Source organism: Rhincodon typus, chromosome 32, assembly GCF_021869965.1.
Source record: "Rhincodon typus isolate 14 chromosome 32, sRhiTyp1.1, whole genome shotgun sequence".
Taxonomy (NCBI): Eukaryota; Metazoa; Chordata; class Chondrichthyes; order Orectolobiformes; family Rhincodontidae; genus Rhincodon; species Rhincodon typus.
In genome coordinates this window covers 4,290,434-4,306,711 of record NC_063363.1, presented here as the reverse complement: position 1 = coordinate 4,306,711, position 16,278 = coordinate 4,290,434, and the positions used below count along the sequence as shown (strand labels likewise).

The 16,278-nt window shown below is 40.4% G+C and overlaps 2 protein-coding genes across 2 annotated transcripts in view; one reads left to right on the top strand and one right to left on the bottom strand.

Moving 5' to 3' along the window:
• The window catches only part of LOC109919114 (coatomer subunit delta), a 315,806-nt gene that overhangs the window by 209,751 nt on the left and 89,777 nt on the right, over positions 1–16,278 (bottom strand). The gene's annotated exons all lie outside the window — the stretch shown is intronic.
• Positions 105–16,278, top strand: part of LOC109927058 (ubiquitin-associated and SH3 domain-containing protein B) — a 52,954-nt gene continuing 36,780 nt past the window's right edge. The window contains exon 1 of the mRNA XM_048615592.1: positions 105–211. Coding sequence (XP_048471549.1) covers positions 105–211 — 107 coding nt within the window. The remainder of the gene's footprint in view (positions 212–16,278) is intronic.

The window sequence follows — 16,278 nt, the reverse complement described above, 5'->3', positions numbered from 1 at the left end:
CTCCACCTGGTGGCTCTGCATTCTGTGTAACTTCGTTTGTCATCCTAGCCTGTTTATTTAAATGCTTTGAAAATTTAGAGGGTAGCACCTTTCATATCTCCAAGATGTTCCCAAATACTTTACTTCTAAGTATAGCCATCATTGCAGTGGAGGAAAATGACGCAAGCAATGCACGGCAGGATCCTACACATGACAATGACCTAATAATCAGGTAATGGTGCAAAAACAAATTGCTGGAGGAACTCAGGAGTCTGGCAGCATCTGTGGTGGCAGAAAGCAGAGTTAACATTGAGTCCAGTGACTCTTTTAAAGATCTATTGATGCTATCAGACCTGCTGAGTTTCTCCAGCAATTACTGTTTTAATTCAGATTTTCAGCATCTATGGTTCTTTCTTTTAAATCAGGTAATGTATATTGGTTGAGGGATGTAGTTGGTGGGGATACTGGGGAGTGCTCCTTTTCTTAAGTGTCACCTGAGATCTTTCTCAACCTCTGTGGGGACAGACAAGATCTTGATTTAATTTTTCAGCTGAAAAGTGGTAGCTCCAACAGTGCCACACAGGGAGTGTTGGTCTCCAGCTTAAGTCTCTGGAGTGGGGCACAAATCCACAATCTTCTAATTCCAAGACAAGAGTGCGCTACTCACTGAGCCACAGCTCAGTCTACAGTGTATATACACATTGCAACCACCAGCAGAACTCCGAGTGAATGTTAGGGTTAAAATCATACATTTTCGCCTGACTGTGAAATATGGCTTGTAGAACTGTGGAATGAGGTCAGAAGTCAATTATGTGTCTGTGATGTACCACCTCATTTCCTCAGATACAGTTTTATTTTTGTCCTCTTCCTTCTTTTTATTCCTCTTTCATAGTCACTGACAAACTTATAGGGTAATAGCATTTTCAAGGGTGGAGGATGTTGACTCCTCTATTGAACATCACAAAAATACTTTTATCTTAAAGTAAGGCTTTTATTACTTTGCAATATTTACAGAAAGATGTTGATTTCTTTGAGACTGTACTCAACGCTTACACTTCATGGCTGGATAGGAAATGCTTTTATCTCTCAAACCCACATTACAAAGTGGGGTTAGGGCAGGAGTTGGGATAACGTGAGTTTTATGTTTTTCAAAAACCAAATTGGACTATTTCGTACAAGGGAACAATTTCTGCTAGTATTTTGCCATTCAACTGAAATCTGTGTTATTTCCGCAAATGTGCAACGACAACCTGTATTAATATTGCACCTTCTAAAATAGTAAAAATATCCCAGAGAATTTTACAGTTGTGTCATCAGACAAAAATGGACAGAAACAAAGATGTTAGGAGAGCCAGCCAAAAGCTTTTCCAAAGTTGTATAAGAATGCAAGGGTCTGAAATAGTTAACACAGAAGAGTGCCTTAAGCACCATTCATTCTGCTGAAGTAGTATAGACTTATGGGTGGAACAGCTTAGGATCTCTAATTAGTGAGACCTAACATCTGGTAACATTGCTGTAACAAATGTATCATAGCAATGTAACCTGTAAATAATTGCTAATGTCCGATAAACCATATCTTGGTCAATTAAAAAGCCTCATTTAGTTAGACTAGTAGGTGGTTTTCCTCCATCACAGGACACCATGCAGTCCAGTTGATCCCTCCACCTGAACAGGAGCAGCAGCAAACTTACTACATGGTGAGCTACAATCTTGGTTTGTTGCACATACAGTAGCATGTTTTAGAGAGTGTCTTAAAGGAAGAGAGTGAACTTGAAACATTTACAAAGGAGTTTTCATTGCTTCAGACTGAAACCACTGACAGCATAGTCACGAGGTAGAATGAAAGAAATGGGGAATGAAAACATGTATGATGAAGTTATTCAGGGCGTTACTGCCTGACTTCCATGGACACTTGCATGATTAATTTACAATGTGCTATCTCTGTCTCACCCCAATTCAGGGGAACCAACACGAAAGCGATGAATGTGTGAGATTGTGTGATGCTGACATATGTGTGTTTCACACCTGCTGTGTAGTTTGTTACACTCTAGCTGTAAGCTATCAGTATAAACTTTAGCAGCATACTGGAACCTCCATGTGAACAGTTTCTCGGATTTCTAATAAATATTCTGAGAGTGGGGACTCACCACATTGCATGGGTGGCATAAGCATATTCAGTTTCTCATCGGGAGGAGCAAGGAGGCAATGACTCCTGTTACACTCAGAACAATGTTTTTTTCAGATCAAACAGTTTTGAGTTTGATCTCCAACCACCAAGAATAACTTTAAACTGCCATCCATTATTACGAGTGCAAAAAAAAGAGAAAGAGGTTACATTTCTAAAGCACATTTAAATCGTCAGGGCATCCAAAACCACTTTACAGCCAATGTAGTCATTGTTATAATGCAAGAAACATGACAGACTTTTTTTTTGTTCATTCTGGGGGGTCTGGTCTGAACGATGCTGACTGTTTATTGTAGCATGTACAAAATGTGACATCACAAGATAGGTTTTGACCAAGAATATTCCTCTGTCCATATTGAACCCATTCTTTCAGAGTGAGTCCCATTACACCATCCAGTTGATTCTTAAAGGGGCCTCTTAATGGCAGCTATTGAACACCTTGTGCATCAATATTTCTTGGTGCCTGTATTCCTTTTACTCAGGCTGCCTTGATATATTCCTCTAAAACATTCTCTCAGAGCTGTCTCATCTGTAACATTTCCAACTGTCCTCAAATATCCTGGAGACTTCAGGAATGAAAGATTATCAGGTCTGACTTTACTCAGCTGACTAAATTTGACATTAAATAGTTCCTGCTGCATTTCTAGGTCCACCATGGTGCAACCAGTTTGTATTCCCTTGCTTTATGAATTGATGATAGTAAGAACTGCAGATGCTGGAGTCAGAGATAACATAGTGTGGAGCTGGGGGAACACAGCAGGCCAGGCAGCATCAGAGAAGCAGGAAAGTTGACATTTCAGATCGCGACCTTTCTTCAGAAAAATTGGTGAATTGGTGTCCCTTTTTAAGTTTGCTTTCTTGCATCCCAGACTACATGAGTGCAAGGCAATGTTTTGCCTTTGTTACATAGAAACTTGTGAATTAGGACATGAAAAGCCACTCAATTCTTGAACCTGCTCTGCCTTAATCAATGCGATTGGGCCTAACTGATTACTTCAAGTTGCCACGTTACCACAATAACCTTTCACCCCCTTTGCTTTTCAAAAATCTAACTAGCTCTGACTTCAAATATTCAAGAACTGCTTGAGGAAGAGAATTGTAAAGACTCATGATCCTCTGTGACAATAAAAAGTTACCCCCCCCCCCCCACCCCACCTTCAGCATATCTTCCAACCTTTTCTCAGCTACAATCAGTTCTGAAGAAAGGTCTTTGGACCCAAAACATTAACTCTGCTTTCTCTCCATAGATGCTGCCATATCTGCTGAGTTTTTGCAGCAATTTCTGTTTTTGTTACTCTCCTACGTATCTTTATGTCATCAGCAAATTTAGCAACTTTACCTTCAGTCCTTTAATCCAATGCATTTATATAAATTGTAAAAAGTTGACGCCCAGCACTGATCCCTGTGACACACAACTCATCACATCTTGCCATCCAAAAATGACCCTTCTATGTCCACTCTTTGTTTTGAGTTAGCCAGCTGATCTTCTCTACACACCAATATGTTAACCACCACACCATGAGCTTTTATTTTCCACAATGACTTTTGTGGCACCCTTATGAAATGTCTTCTGGAATCTAAGTACAATACATCCACTGGTCCCCTTTTATCTACAGCACATGTTACTTCTTCAAAGAACTCCAAAAAATTGATTAAGCATGATTTTCCATTCAGAAAAACATGCTGACTCTGCCTGATTACCTCAAACTTCTCTAATTGTCCTGCTGTAATGTATTTAATAATATCTTCTAAAATTTTTTCTGTGATAGATTTTATCATTTTTGTTTTTTCTGTATTCCTGTATTTGAATAAAGGAGTTACATTCACTATTTTCCAATCTAATAGAACCTTTCCCCAAATCTAGGAAATTTTGGAAAATTAAAAGCGACACTACAACAACTTGCTCACTCGTCATTTCTTTTAAGACTCCAGGACGAAGTCCATCAGGACGCACTGACTCGTCAGACCCCACTTCCAATGATTTGATCAGTACCACTTCCCTGATTGTAATTTTCCTGAGTTCTTTCCACCTTTCCATTTCTGATTTGCAGCTATTTCTGAACCTTACTTGTATTCTCTCCAGTGAAGACAGATGCAAAATACCTGCTCATTCTCTATATTTTCTATTATTAATTCTTCCAACTCACTTTCTATGGGATCAATGCTTACTTTGTTAACTGTATTATAATTTCAATATCTATAGAACCTCATCCTGACTTTTTTTTACATTTCTGATGAGCATTCTCATGTGCTATAGGTTTTCCCTTTTTAATTTATTCTGTCCAATTGTTCATATGGTGTCTAATTTTAGCAATGTTGAGAATTAACTTAATTGCTACAAGCAAAAACTGATAAAAAAAATCATCAAATAACTCAAATTGTTTGTTTTTTACATTAATTTGTTTATTTTGTTATAATAATAGTTTTGGCTTATGTTCATATCTATAGGGAATCCTGGGAGTGTGTTAATATTTACAGACAGGTCCCAGAATGCATTAAGATTTATGAGGGGGTCTCTGGGAGGGTATTAGGGGATTCATAAGCATATTCATTTCAAGAGATCCTAGAAATCACACTTCCTTTTCTCATCCTTCTACCTGCTGTGTTGATGCAAGTGACTGGTGTGTTGTGTTCCTGCTACGTCTCTTTTCTGTTCCATTTTAGCATCAGAGACACCTATCTGGAATTCTGACCTGTTTGCTTGTTGTTTTTGAACAACTGAAGATGAAGCCTGTCTGTATATCATATTTACACTGAATTGTGCAGTGATAATTGTCAAAACAAAAGCCATTTGATTTTCTTGCTAAACACAACAAAAATAGTGAACACTATTTTTGCTGCAGTTCCACCAGCTATCTATCCTGTTCCCCCACCACCAGCCCTTCAACCTCACTCCCAGTTGCTTAAAAAGATGGTTTCCTGACCAGACTATCAAAGTCACTTGGGAGAATGCCATCCCTGCCAGAATTTTCCAACACATGCCAAGATGTTGGATGTTGGTGAGAAGGGCACCACTGTCAGATCTTTCCAGTATGCCCAGACTCTCTGTCACTGTATGCTGCCCTCGAGACAGCTGTGATAGTGAAGGGACTGTTGCACATCTCTGTTTTGAATGTGCCCTTGGGAAGAAGCTCTGGAGAGTGATGCTATGGTTTATCTTGAGGTCCATCCAGAGCAGTTCTGTGATACAGGACTCTGTGCTCTATGGGCTGTTCCCTAGGACGTGCATTGAGACAAACATCAGTTGTGCCTGGAGGACCATCAACTCAGTGAAAGACACTCTTTGGTCTGCATGTTGAGTGTTGCAGACTGACACATTCCAAAGTCCTGAACTACGTGCTGAGGAACACACTAAAGTTTGGGGCAGCTCCTGTCTTGGTGCAGTGGGGAATGTAAATAATTTCTGGTCATATTTAGTTAATATTCCACTTTCGCATTTGAACGGAGACACCTAGGAGTGCAATGCTCCAATGAAAATATAATATTTTTATTGTATTTTCTGCAATGTTCTACTTGAACTGTTTTAGAATTTACTGCTACGTAATTTATGAATAATGTATATTTTTGCTAGAAATCTGGATCAGTGCTTTTTAAAATGTCTTCTACTAATAAATATCCCAAAGCACTTTACAGCCATTGAAGTCCTCATTTCCTTCTCACTCTGACACTGTTGGGTGTAAACTGTGACAACTTTATCAGGGTGATTATACAAAACACAGTACTTACTTCCATGTATGTGCAACTGTGGCCAGTGATGTCAGCAGACTGCAAGAGAACATGCACTGTTGATGTAATTGCAGTCTCTGAGCAGTGACGTCCCCTTCAGTTTGTGTAGAGGGATGGGTCTGGGGAGGCAAGGTGAAGCCTTGGGTTCCAGCAAGAACAGAATAGAGGCTGGGAGTGTCTGCCCTCTCCATTCTTGCCACATGGCCCATGCATCTCCTGCCCCATTATTCACACATCTACCCTCTATTATTCACATGTTCAGCAGTCGTCAGAAATGCCAATTCCTTTTGTCACTTCTGTAAGGCTGGGTTATGATGTAGTGCATGCAATTAACACACCCTTAAGTTACATTGCAGGGTATGGACACCCATACAGTGTGGGCTTACTGAGACTGCAACCCTCCGATACCCTATCTGGAGAGTATTCTTCTTGTACACATCTTGAATTAAACTCAGCTAGGGAGATCCATACATCTCAAGGTGTGAGAATCACAGATTACCCAAAATCGGCAGTGGAGAATTTGTATGAGTTCAAGGTAGTTTTATAATAACCCTTTACTGACGCTGGAGAACAAAAGGATGGAGGGCCCAGTGTGTATTGATCTCCAGCTTCCGTCAGCAAACTTCTGCTCAGTTGCCAAAGAAAGTTCTTCCCCTGATCTTTCTCCCATTTGAAGAGGGCAACTACTTGATGAGGACATCTCCCGTCTTCATGAATATGTTTTAATTTTAATGCCTGTCTGTTTACCCTGTGTCAATCACCTGTTCAAACAGCTGTAGCTAAAGACTACAGGACTGTAATCCCAGGTGTCATCTTCCCCCTGTCCGTCATTTTAGTTCAAGGTCACCTTGAACTTTAACTCATACTGACAGTCATTTGATAACCTTTGCCATACCAGGTATAAGATACTGTTCTAGTGACATGAAAGTACTAGGACACCTTAACATTTCCAGCATCCGTTGATACTTTTCTTGAGGGAGAGAGGGAGAGAGGGGGGAGAATGAGAAGAGGATCCATTTTTCTGCTAAGTGGCTTCATGCTTGCCTAATAATGCCATAAGGAAATTCTATAATCTGAGAAGTCCCATTTTCGCAGGGCCCATTGCAGTGCTCAACTGAACTTAAGCCAGGTACAAATATGTGTGTGAGCAGACTCCAAGCTCCAAAATAAGAATAGGGAGCGATATGAACTGCTTTTGCTCTTGATGGATTGGAATTAAAAATATAATCCTAGCTAATTTCCCCATCTCCTAACTCAATGCTTTGGGTCCTACCGTCATGCAGTTATCATACAGTTGCCCAGCACAAACTTACAATCAAACCAATGATGGGCTTTGTGGATCCACAGAATTGTATCCCATTGTATCAACAGGGAGAAGGGGGGAGAGCTTACAAAATCACAAAATCAAGTGAAGCTCAGCCAGATCAATTTTTCCATTAAAGCAGGAACTATCTGCTGCAATACTGTCTTTCATTGTATACTTCTCTTGACGTATAAACCTCCTGCGACTGTGGTAAGCTTCTCAATGTTTGACATATTTAAAGCATTTTATTCATTTAAAGCATGATGTTTTATGTAGGATTACATAGTACAGTACAGAAATAGGTTTCCTTGCCCAGCAGGTCAATGTCAGTATTTTTCCCGAATGAACCTTCTCCCTTGTCATCCTGTCAGCATTAACCTCTATTCCTTTCTTCCTCATGTATTTTTCCAGCTTTTACTCTGTAATAGTGGTCCTAATCTGTGCCAGGGCAGATCCTCTAATCATTTCTGCATACCTCACAGTTTTGTACTTTCCTCCCTCAATTGCTGTTAGGAGTCTCCCACGATCAAAAACAAAAAGAAAGTTGCTGGAAAAGCTCAGCAGGTCTGGCAACATCTGTGAAGGAAAAAAAGAGTTAACATTTCGGGTCCGGTGACCCTTCCTCAGAATAGTTCTGAAGAAATTTCTGAAGAACAGTTCTGAGGAAGGGTCACCGGACCCGAAACAGTAACTCTTTTTTTTCCTTCACAGATGCTGCCAGACCTGCTGAGCTTTTCCACTAACTTTGCTTTTGTTCCTGATTTACAGCATCTGCAGTTCCTTCGGTTTTTATTTTGTCTCCCATGATCTGTTTTGATGAACTATATAATTACAGAAAAGAGGTGATTTTCCCATTGCCTGCCTTACGTTTACTTGAAGGAATCAAAATTCCTCTTCCTGAATGATCCTCTGTCTGTAAGCACCTGAGGTCCCTTGAGGTTCTAGCTATTTCACCATCACCATCAAAAATCTTCCTGTTTGGCAGAACTATTGTCCATGGCTCATAACCTTCAGCAGGGTAACCTTACCTGGCTCTGAGACATCTTGCAAAAGGCCAGGGAACCACCATTTCAAGTCTTAAATGACTTTGCTACCCTGCACTTTTGTCACCATTCCAGGCAACATCATCAGTGCAACCTGTAATCGAAGTGTTGGTGTTCTGCTCCATTCTGAATGTATATGATCCTCTGGTGTGGTGGGTTTTGTTATTTCCAGTTCTGTTTTTTAACAGTGGACTGTATACGGGGCCTATTTCTATATGTTTGTTAATAGAGTCCCATGTTGAGAACCAGGCCTCCAGAAATTCCCTTGCATATCTGTTGTTCGCTTGTGTAAAAATTTGAATTATTTTTCTATAAAGGATGTATATTTCTTTATCCCTGTTTCAGAGTGTGTCACACTTTCTTTCCCCGAGTTAAATCTTGCTTGTCATTATTTGAAGTAGGGCTAGGTTTTGGTTTGCGATTCCTGCCCAATTTTCCTTGTGCAGTCAGTTCCACCAAACTAATCGGTTGGCTATTCATCATATTTATGGGATCTTACTGCATGTAAAATAGCTTCCATGTTAGCCCACTTAGCAATAGTCTCAGCTCTTCAGTGTAATTCATCATACCAAAGCATTTTGAAATATTCTGAAATGGATAAGGTTTTATATAGATTCAGAATTTCCTGTTTTGAAAGGCCATCAGGTACCTTCCACACTCTTCAATCAGAAAGTCCATTGCCTTCTTGGCCAAGGTTCTGTCTCCTGCAGAGATCTCTTAACTGGTGTCTTAACTGAATCATTCCCTGATGTGAAGCTTAATGGGCTGTTTATGAGCTGGATAGTAATAAACGAGATCAATGCATGCTAATATCATTGTAAGTAGGAAAAAGAGAAAACCAGACTTGTTGGGACAGCAATTGAAGTCCATTATTTATGACCTTGCCCTCATTTCCTTTGGAGACCTTGTCCATTTTTGTTGGTGAATTGGAAGGTTGTTGTTAACCCTTTGAGTGATTGCTTTCTTTTTTGCAAATTTACATTTTCATTCTTTGCTTCTCAGAATCCAATCAACGTTTATGTTTTGCTTTCATAATTAATTGTTATACATAGTCAGGTGGAATCAATGACTGGGTAAGTCATCCATTTCCACATCCTACTCACTGTTAAGCAAGTGACAAACTTGTCTGACAGGCCACCTGTCTCTTACTTCCAATGCTGTAACACCTCTCTCATTTGCTTGCCACAATGACAACTCAATCTCATCTTTCTCTTGGCAAACACCTACCACCTTGTGTTACCAGTTTGCAGTTAAGCACAGGAACCTAGATCCTTACCCACCCTTTTGCTAGTCTGCAGTTCCTGAAGAAAGTTGCATTGTTTCCACCACTGTCCAGGGCTAAGATCAGTTTATTTAGTACAACTGGGGATTGAATCCCGATCTGTGTAACTTTATTAAATTAAACAGTAGGAGTATTTTTTATTTCTTTAAAAAGGTGCAAAGACATCAAGAAACGGAATTGTGAGATAGTTAACATGTTTCTATTGTGTACAAGGTGCAGAGATGCATTTCACTGGGGAAGATGTTATAGCTTGATAGGGGTTAACGATCCATTCATTGACATTGTGGGAAATTAGACAGGAAATTGTGGACCCCCTAGCAGAGGACTGGGGGTGGCTAATGTTGTCCCATTGTTTAAGAAAGACAATAAGAAGAAACCTAGGAACTGTACACCTGTGAGTTTGACATCAGTGGGAGTACGTTGTTGGAGGTGATTCTGAAAGATAGGATTTGGAGAGGCAAGGATTGATTAAAGATAGTCAGCATGGTTTTGCGCGAAGAAAATAATGTCTCACAAATTTGATTGAGTTTTTTTAGTGAAGTAACCAAAAAGATTGAGGGCAGAGCGGTAAACCTTGTTTACTTAGACTTTAGTAAAGCCTTTGACAAGGTTCCGCATGGTAGACTAATTAGTAAAGTTAGATCACGTGGAATTCGGGATGAGCTTGCCAATTGGATACAAAATTAGCTTTATGGTGGGAGACAGAGGATGGTGGTTTTTCAGACAGGAGGCCTGTAACCAGTGGTGTTCCACAGGGATCGGTACTGGGTCCACTTTTGTTTGTCATTTATATAAATGATTTGGATGAGAACATGGGAGGCATAGTTAGTAAGTCTGTGGGTGACACCATAATTGGTGGCATAATGGACAATGAAGAAGATTATCTTAAGATTACAAAGAGATCTTGATCAATTGGGTCAATGGGCTGTGGCCGAAGCAGTTTAATTTTGATAAATGTGAGGTATTGCATTTTGGTAAAACAAACATGGGCAGGACTTATACAATATATGGTAGGGCCCTGGGTAGTGTTGTAGAACAGAGACATCTAAGGGTTCAGGTACATAATTCATTGAAGTTTGCATCACAGGTAGACAGATTGGTTAAGAAAGTGTTTGGCACGCTTGTGTTCGTTGCTCAGACCTTGAGTATAGGAGTTGGACATCATATTGGGGTTGTACAGGACATAGGTGAGGCCCCTCTGTAATACAGTGTCCAGTTCCGGTCGCCCTGTTATGGGAAGGGATATTATTAAACTGGAGAGGGTGCAGTAAAGCTTTCCTATGATGTTGCCAGGTATGGAGGGTTTGGGATATAAAAATAAACTGGAAAGACCATGACTTTTTTTCACTGGAGCATAGGAGGTTGAGGGGTGACCTTATTGAGGTTTATAAGATCACGCGGGGCATGGATATGGTGAATGACGAGAATCTTTTCCCTAGGGTGTGAGAGTTCAAAACTCGGGGTCATACTTTTTAGGTGAGAGGAGAAAGATTTAAAAAGGACATGAGGTGCAATTTTTTTTTTAATAGAGAGTAACTTGGGTGTGGAATGAACTGCCAAAGAAAGTGGTGGATGCAGGTATAGTTACAATGTTTAAAAAATGTTTGGATAAGCTCATGAATAGGAAAGGTTTGGAGTGCTATGGGCCAAGCACAGGCAGGTGGGACTAGTTTAGTTTGGGAATATAGTCGGCATGCACTCATTGGACCAAAGGGTCTGTTTCCATGCTGTATGACTCTATGACTTCAGGCGATGCAGTGTGAATGGTTGTGAGGCCTCTAAGATTGGATCTTTCAAAGCAGGAGTTCAGTGTGCATGTGTGTGATGGTCTGACTTCGATGACCACAGTCACAATTCAAACTGTTCATCCTGCTCCACTTGTGGAGCAAGTAGCCACGTCATCCCAGCCTGGCATTAAGCAGTAGAGGGTTGTCCAAATTTTGCATGGATGGTTTATAGTTGAACTTCATTGCTCAGAACAGTTATCAGATGGCAATTGATGATATTTGTCGTCACCTAGGAGGTGAGCCATCGAGAGGTGGAGCTGTCATTATTTTGTAGCGTGTGAAGTGTGTTCCAGTAGGTGCGGTGGATTTCAGACAGGTGCGTGGGTTTTACTGTGATGGTAATTTTAGTTCTTACTTAAAGCTGACTACTGGAAAAATATTTATGCACTTAAATGCTTTAAAAGGGTTACAAAATCCTGACAGAAAATTTTACAATTATCTCTGACTCTGACACCACAACTTCCTGCTTTAATAAAAAACACTCTGTTTCCTGCCCTGCTTCCAGTGGTCTTATTCAAACAATGGGGAATTTTTATTTTCCAAAAACAGAATGTGCAACCACAGGCCCCACCCAAATCTGGTTAGCACAGGCCTGAAGTAACTGCAAAGTGCTTGTGGGGAAAAATTAAACTATTAACCTTAGCTGTTGTCCTACAACCAGGAAAGTTGGGGTTGAGTGTGTGGCAGTGTTGAGGAGTACCAAAAGACTTTTTCATGACATTGCCAGCAGCATAATTGGTCAAAAACACAAAATGTGTCATGAGATTATTGGATAAGAGACCAAAAGCTTGGTCAAAGAGGTAGGTGGGGTTTAAGGTAAATTTTAAGAAGGAGATGGAGGTGAAGAGATTTAGGGAGGGAATTTAGGCCCCAGGCAGTGGCTGCCAATTGAGCAGTGTTTAAAACAGCTGAAGCTCATGAGGACAAAATAGGAGGAGTGCAGCAAGGTGTAAGTTGTAAGGGTTGGAGGATATTACATAAGGAGGGAAGAGGCTATAGATATCATATCAAAAGTCAACGTAGGTCACAGGTAATGGATGAATGGCATTCAGTGTGAGTTAGCTTATGAGGATGAAAATTACACAGTGGGTGTTCTTTGGAACATAATAAGTCCATAATTAGGGCTGACTGTGCTTTGGTTTTTGTGCTCCCTATAATGTGATGGGCTGATTGAATTGAGATTTTATGATTGGTCTGATTGCTCACAGCTTGATTGGTCTACGTTAATATTGCTGAGTAGGGTCCTATCATTATTATTTTGTAGCATCTAATGACAGAGATGGATACTACAGGATTTTCCTACAGCCCCCTCTGCTTTATTTTGTTGTAGTTCTGCTCTACTTTGTGTGACTTTGTTATAAAAGGTTTCTTCTCAGCTATACAAAGCAAAATACTCCAAGTACTGGGAGTCCGAAATAAAAGTCAGAGAGGCAATGGCCTGACGGTATTATCGTTGGACTGTTAATCCAGAAACTCAGTTGGTGTTCAGGGGACCTGGGTTCAAATCCTGGTGGAATGGGCAATAAATGCTGCCCTAGCCAGCAACACCCTCATCCCATGAATGAATTTTAAAAAGTAGAAAATGCTGGAAATACTCACTAAATCAGGCAGTAGCTGTGAAGACAAACAGAGTGAGTGGGTGGGATCCTACGTTATGGAGTTGAGACTTGGATTTGACTGTGCAAGTGAGCATCACTTAGGAATGGGTCAGCTTCTCTCATACAATCACATGCTTCTCATCTCATTACATATATCTTTGTAAGTAGCTCATCAGGCAGGCTGGAGGGAAATCCTCCTCCTTGTCTGTACCATTTGAGTACGGAGATCCTTCATTCATTCTCTGCGAGCTAGAAGTATCACACCAGCTTTTCGACAGGCAATAAACATTCTGCACACTCGTCCCCAGTCAGCCAGCCAGCCTTGTCCCTAACTAGTGCACATTACCCTCCAATCTCACTTATCTTCCATACCCTATGCAATTTCTTCATGACCCGATCACAATCATTGCATGGCAAGGATGAATGCTCCCCAAATAGGATAAAGAAGCAGTTACTGCCTCTAACGTCCACAGTTAGTCAAGTACCTAGCTGGCATGCACACCTCATATATGCATCTATGTATGGGAAGGCACAAATTACTCATTTGTGACAAACCTAATGAGACAGGGAACTTAATTCTGGTGAGCTGATTTTTCAGTAAGCATGCATGTTATGCAAATGCATGCAAAAGGACTTCTTGACATTTACTGTTGGGAAACTCAACCTGCTTTTTAAAGTTCAGAGAACTTGATTGCAAACATTCATTCAACTGTAAGGGTTCTAAACTTTGGTCTCCTACCAAATTAAGTTCTCCTGCCCACATCTATACTGCTCCTGGGAGCAGCACAAGTTTCCACATGAGGCTTCTGGTAAATGATCCTTTATCAAACTGACAAACTGAAATAGAGAACATAGAACAGTACAACATGGCAACAGGCTCGTTGGCCCATCATGTCTTCACTGACCATGACACCATTCCAAACTAATCCCATGTGCCTGCGCATTGTTCATATCCCTCTATTCCCTGCCTGTTCATGTGCCTGTTTAAATGCCTCTTAAACATTGCTATTGTATCAGCTTCTTCCACCTCCCCTGGCAGCGTGTTCCAGGCACCTATCACCCGTTGTATAAAAAAACATGCCTCGCACATCTCCTTTAAACCTTCCCTGTCTCACCTTAAATCTATGCCCTCTAATACTTGACATTTCCACCCTGGAGTTAAGATACTGACTATCCACCCTATACATGCCTCTGATAATTTTATATACATCTATCAGGTTGCCCCTCAGCCTCTGACACTCTAGAGAAAACAATCCAAGTTTGTCCAACCACTCCTTGTAGTTACTATACTCCAATCAAGACCACACACTGGTAAACCTTTTTTGTACCCTCTCCACAGCCTCCATATACTTCCTCACATAATAGTGTGGTGACCAGAACTGCATAAAGCACTCCAATGGTAGCCTAACTTTAGTTAGTCATGATACAGCTGTAACATGACTTGCCAACCTTTATACTCAATGCCCTGACTTATGAAGGCAAGCATACTGCATGCCTTCTTGACCACCTTATACACTTGTGTTGCCACTTTGAGGGAGCTATAGATTTGTACTCCAAGATCCCTCTTTATATCAATGCTCCTAAGGTCTGACCATTTACAGTACACTTTCCTCTTGCATTTGATTTCCTAAAATGCATCACCTCACAACTGTCTGGATTAAACTCCAACTGCCTTTTCTCTGCCAGTCTTCCCAGTTGATCTATATCCCATTGCATCCTTTGATACTCTTCCTCACTATCCATAACTCCATCAACCTCCATGCTGTCTGCAAACTTACTAATCAGATCACCTACATTTTCATCCAAATCATTTAAATGTATTACAAACACAAGTCCCAGCGTTGATCATTGTGGAACGCCACTGGTCGCAGACCTCCAGTCAGAAAAACACGCCTCTACAACTACCCTCTGTCTTCTGTGCTGATTTTGTATTCAATTTAACAACTCACTGTGGATCCTGTGTGACTTAATATTCTGGACCAGCCTGCCAACCTTTCAAATGATTTACTAAAGTCCATGTGGACAACGTCCGCTGCCCTAATTTCATCAAGCATCTTTGTTACTTTCTCAAAAACCTCAAACAAATTTTGTGAGACAAAATTTCGTTGACTCTGAGAGGAGGCTCCTGAATCTAAAAATAGGAAACTGTGATGGTATGAGTTGGTGATAATTGATTGAAGAATGTTACTTAAAGGGATGGTGGTGGAAAGGCAGTGGTAAACATTCATTAAGCAAATGGGTAAAGTGGAATAATTGTTCAAAAAGGTGGCCAAACCATGACTTACAAGGGAAATTAGAGATAGTATTAGATCCAACAAAGAGACATACAAATTGGCATGAAATTAGATCCAACAAAGAGGCATACAAATTGGCATGAAAAAAAACAGACCCAAGAAGTCCAAACAGTTTAGAATTCAGCAAAAGAAGACAAAGGGATTGATCAAGAAAGGGAAAATAGAGCATAAGAGTAAGATGGCAGTGAACATACAGGCTGACAGTACACTATAGGTATGTGAAGAGGAAAAGATTGCTGAAGACAAATGTAAGTCCCTTACAGTCAGAAACAGGAAAATTTATAATGGGAAAACAAAGAAAGAGCTGACCAATGAAATACATACTTTGGTTCTGTGTTCACAAAGGAGGCCACAAATAACATACAAGAAATGTTAGGGAACACAGGATTTAATGAGAAGGAGAAACTGAAGGAAATCAGAATAGCAGGGAAATGGTGTTGGGGAAATTGTTGGGTTGGAGTGAATCCAATGAATCCTCAGGACCTGATAATCTACATCCCAGAGTACTTAAGGAAGTCAGCCTAGAGACAGAGGATGCGTTGGTTGTCAACTTTCAAGGTTCTCCCGACTTTGGAACAGTTCCTACAGATTGGAGGGTTTGCTCATATAACCCCTCTACCCCTCTATTTAAGAAGGGAGACAGGGAGAAAACTGGGAATTAAAGACATTCAGCCTGACGATGTAGTGGGAAAATTTCAAGGGCACATTATAAAAGAATTAATAGCTAAGCATTTGGAAAACAGTGACAGGATCGGATTAAGGCTTCATTGATTTACAAAAAGGATATATGCTTGACAAATCTACTGGAATTTTTTGAGGATGTTAGACCTGATGAAGGGAAGCCAGTGGTGGATTATTTGGATTTTCAAAAGGCATTGGACAAAATCCCACATAAGAGATTAGTGCATAAAATTAAAGCACATGTGATTAAGGGTAGCGCAATGAGATGGATAGAAAACTGATTCCCAGATAGGAAACTAAGAGTAGGAATAAACTTTTCTGAATGACAGGCAGTGATTTTTTTTATTAATGGAATGAGAGCGTCACTGGCTAGGAAGCATTTATTGCCCATCCCTAATTG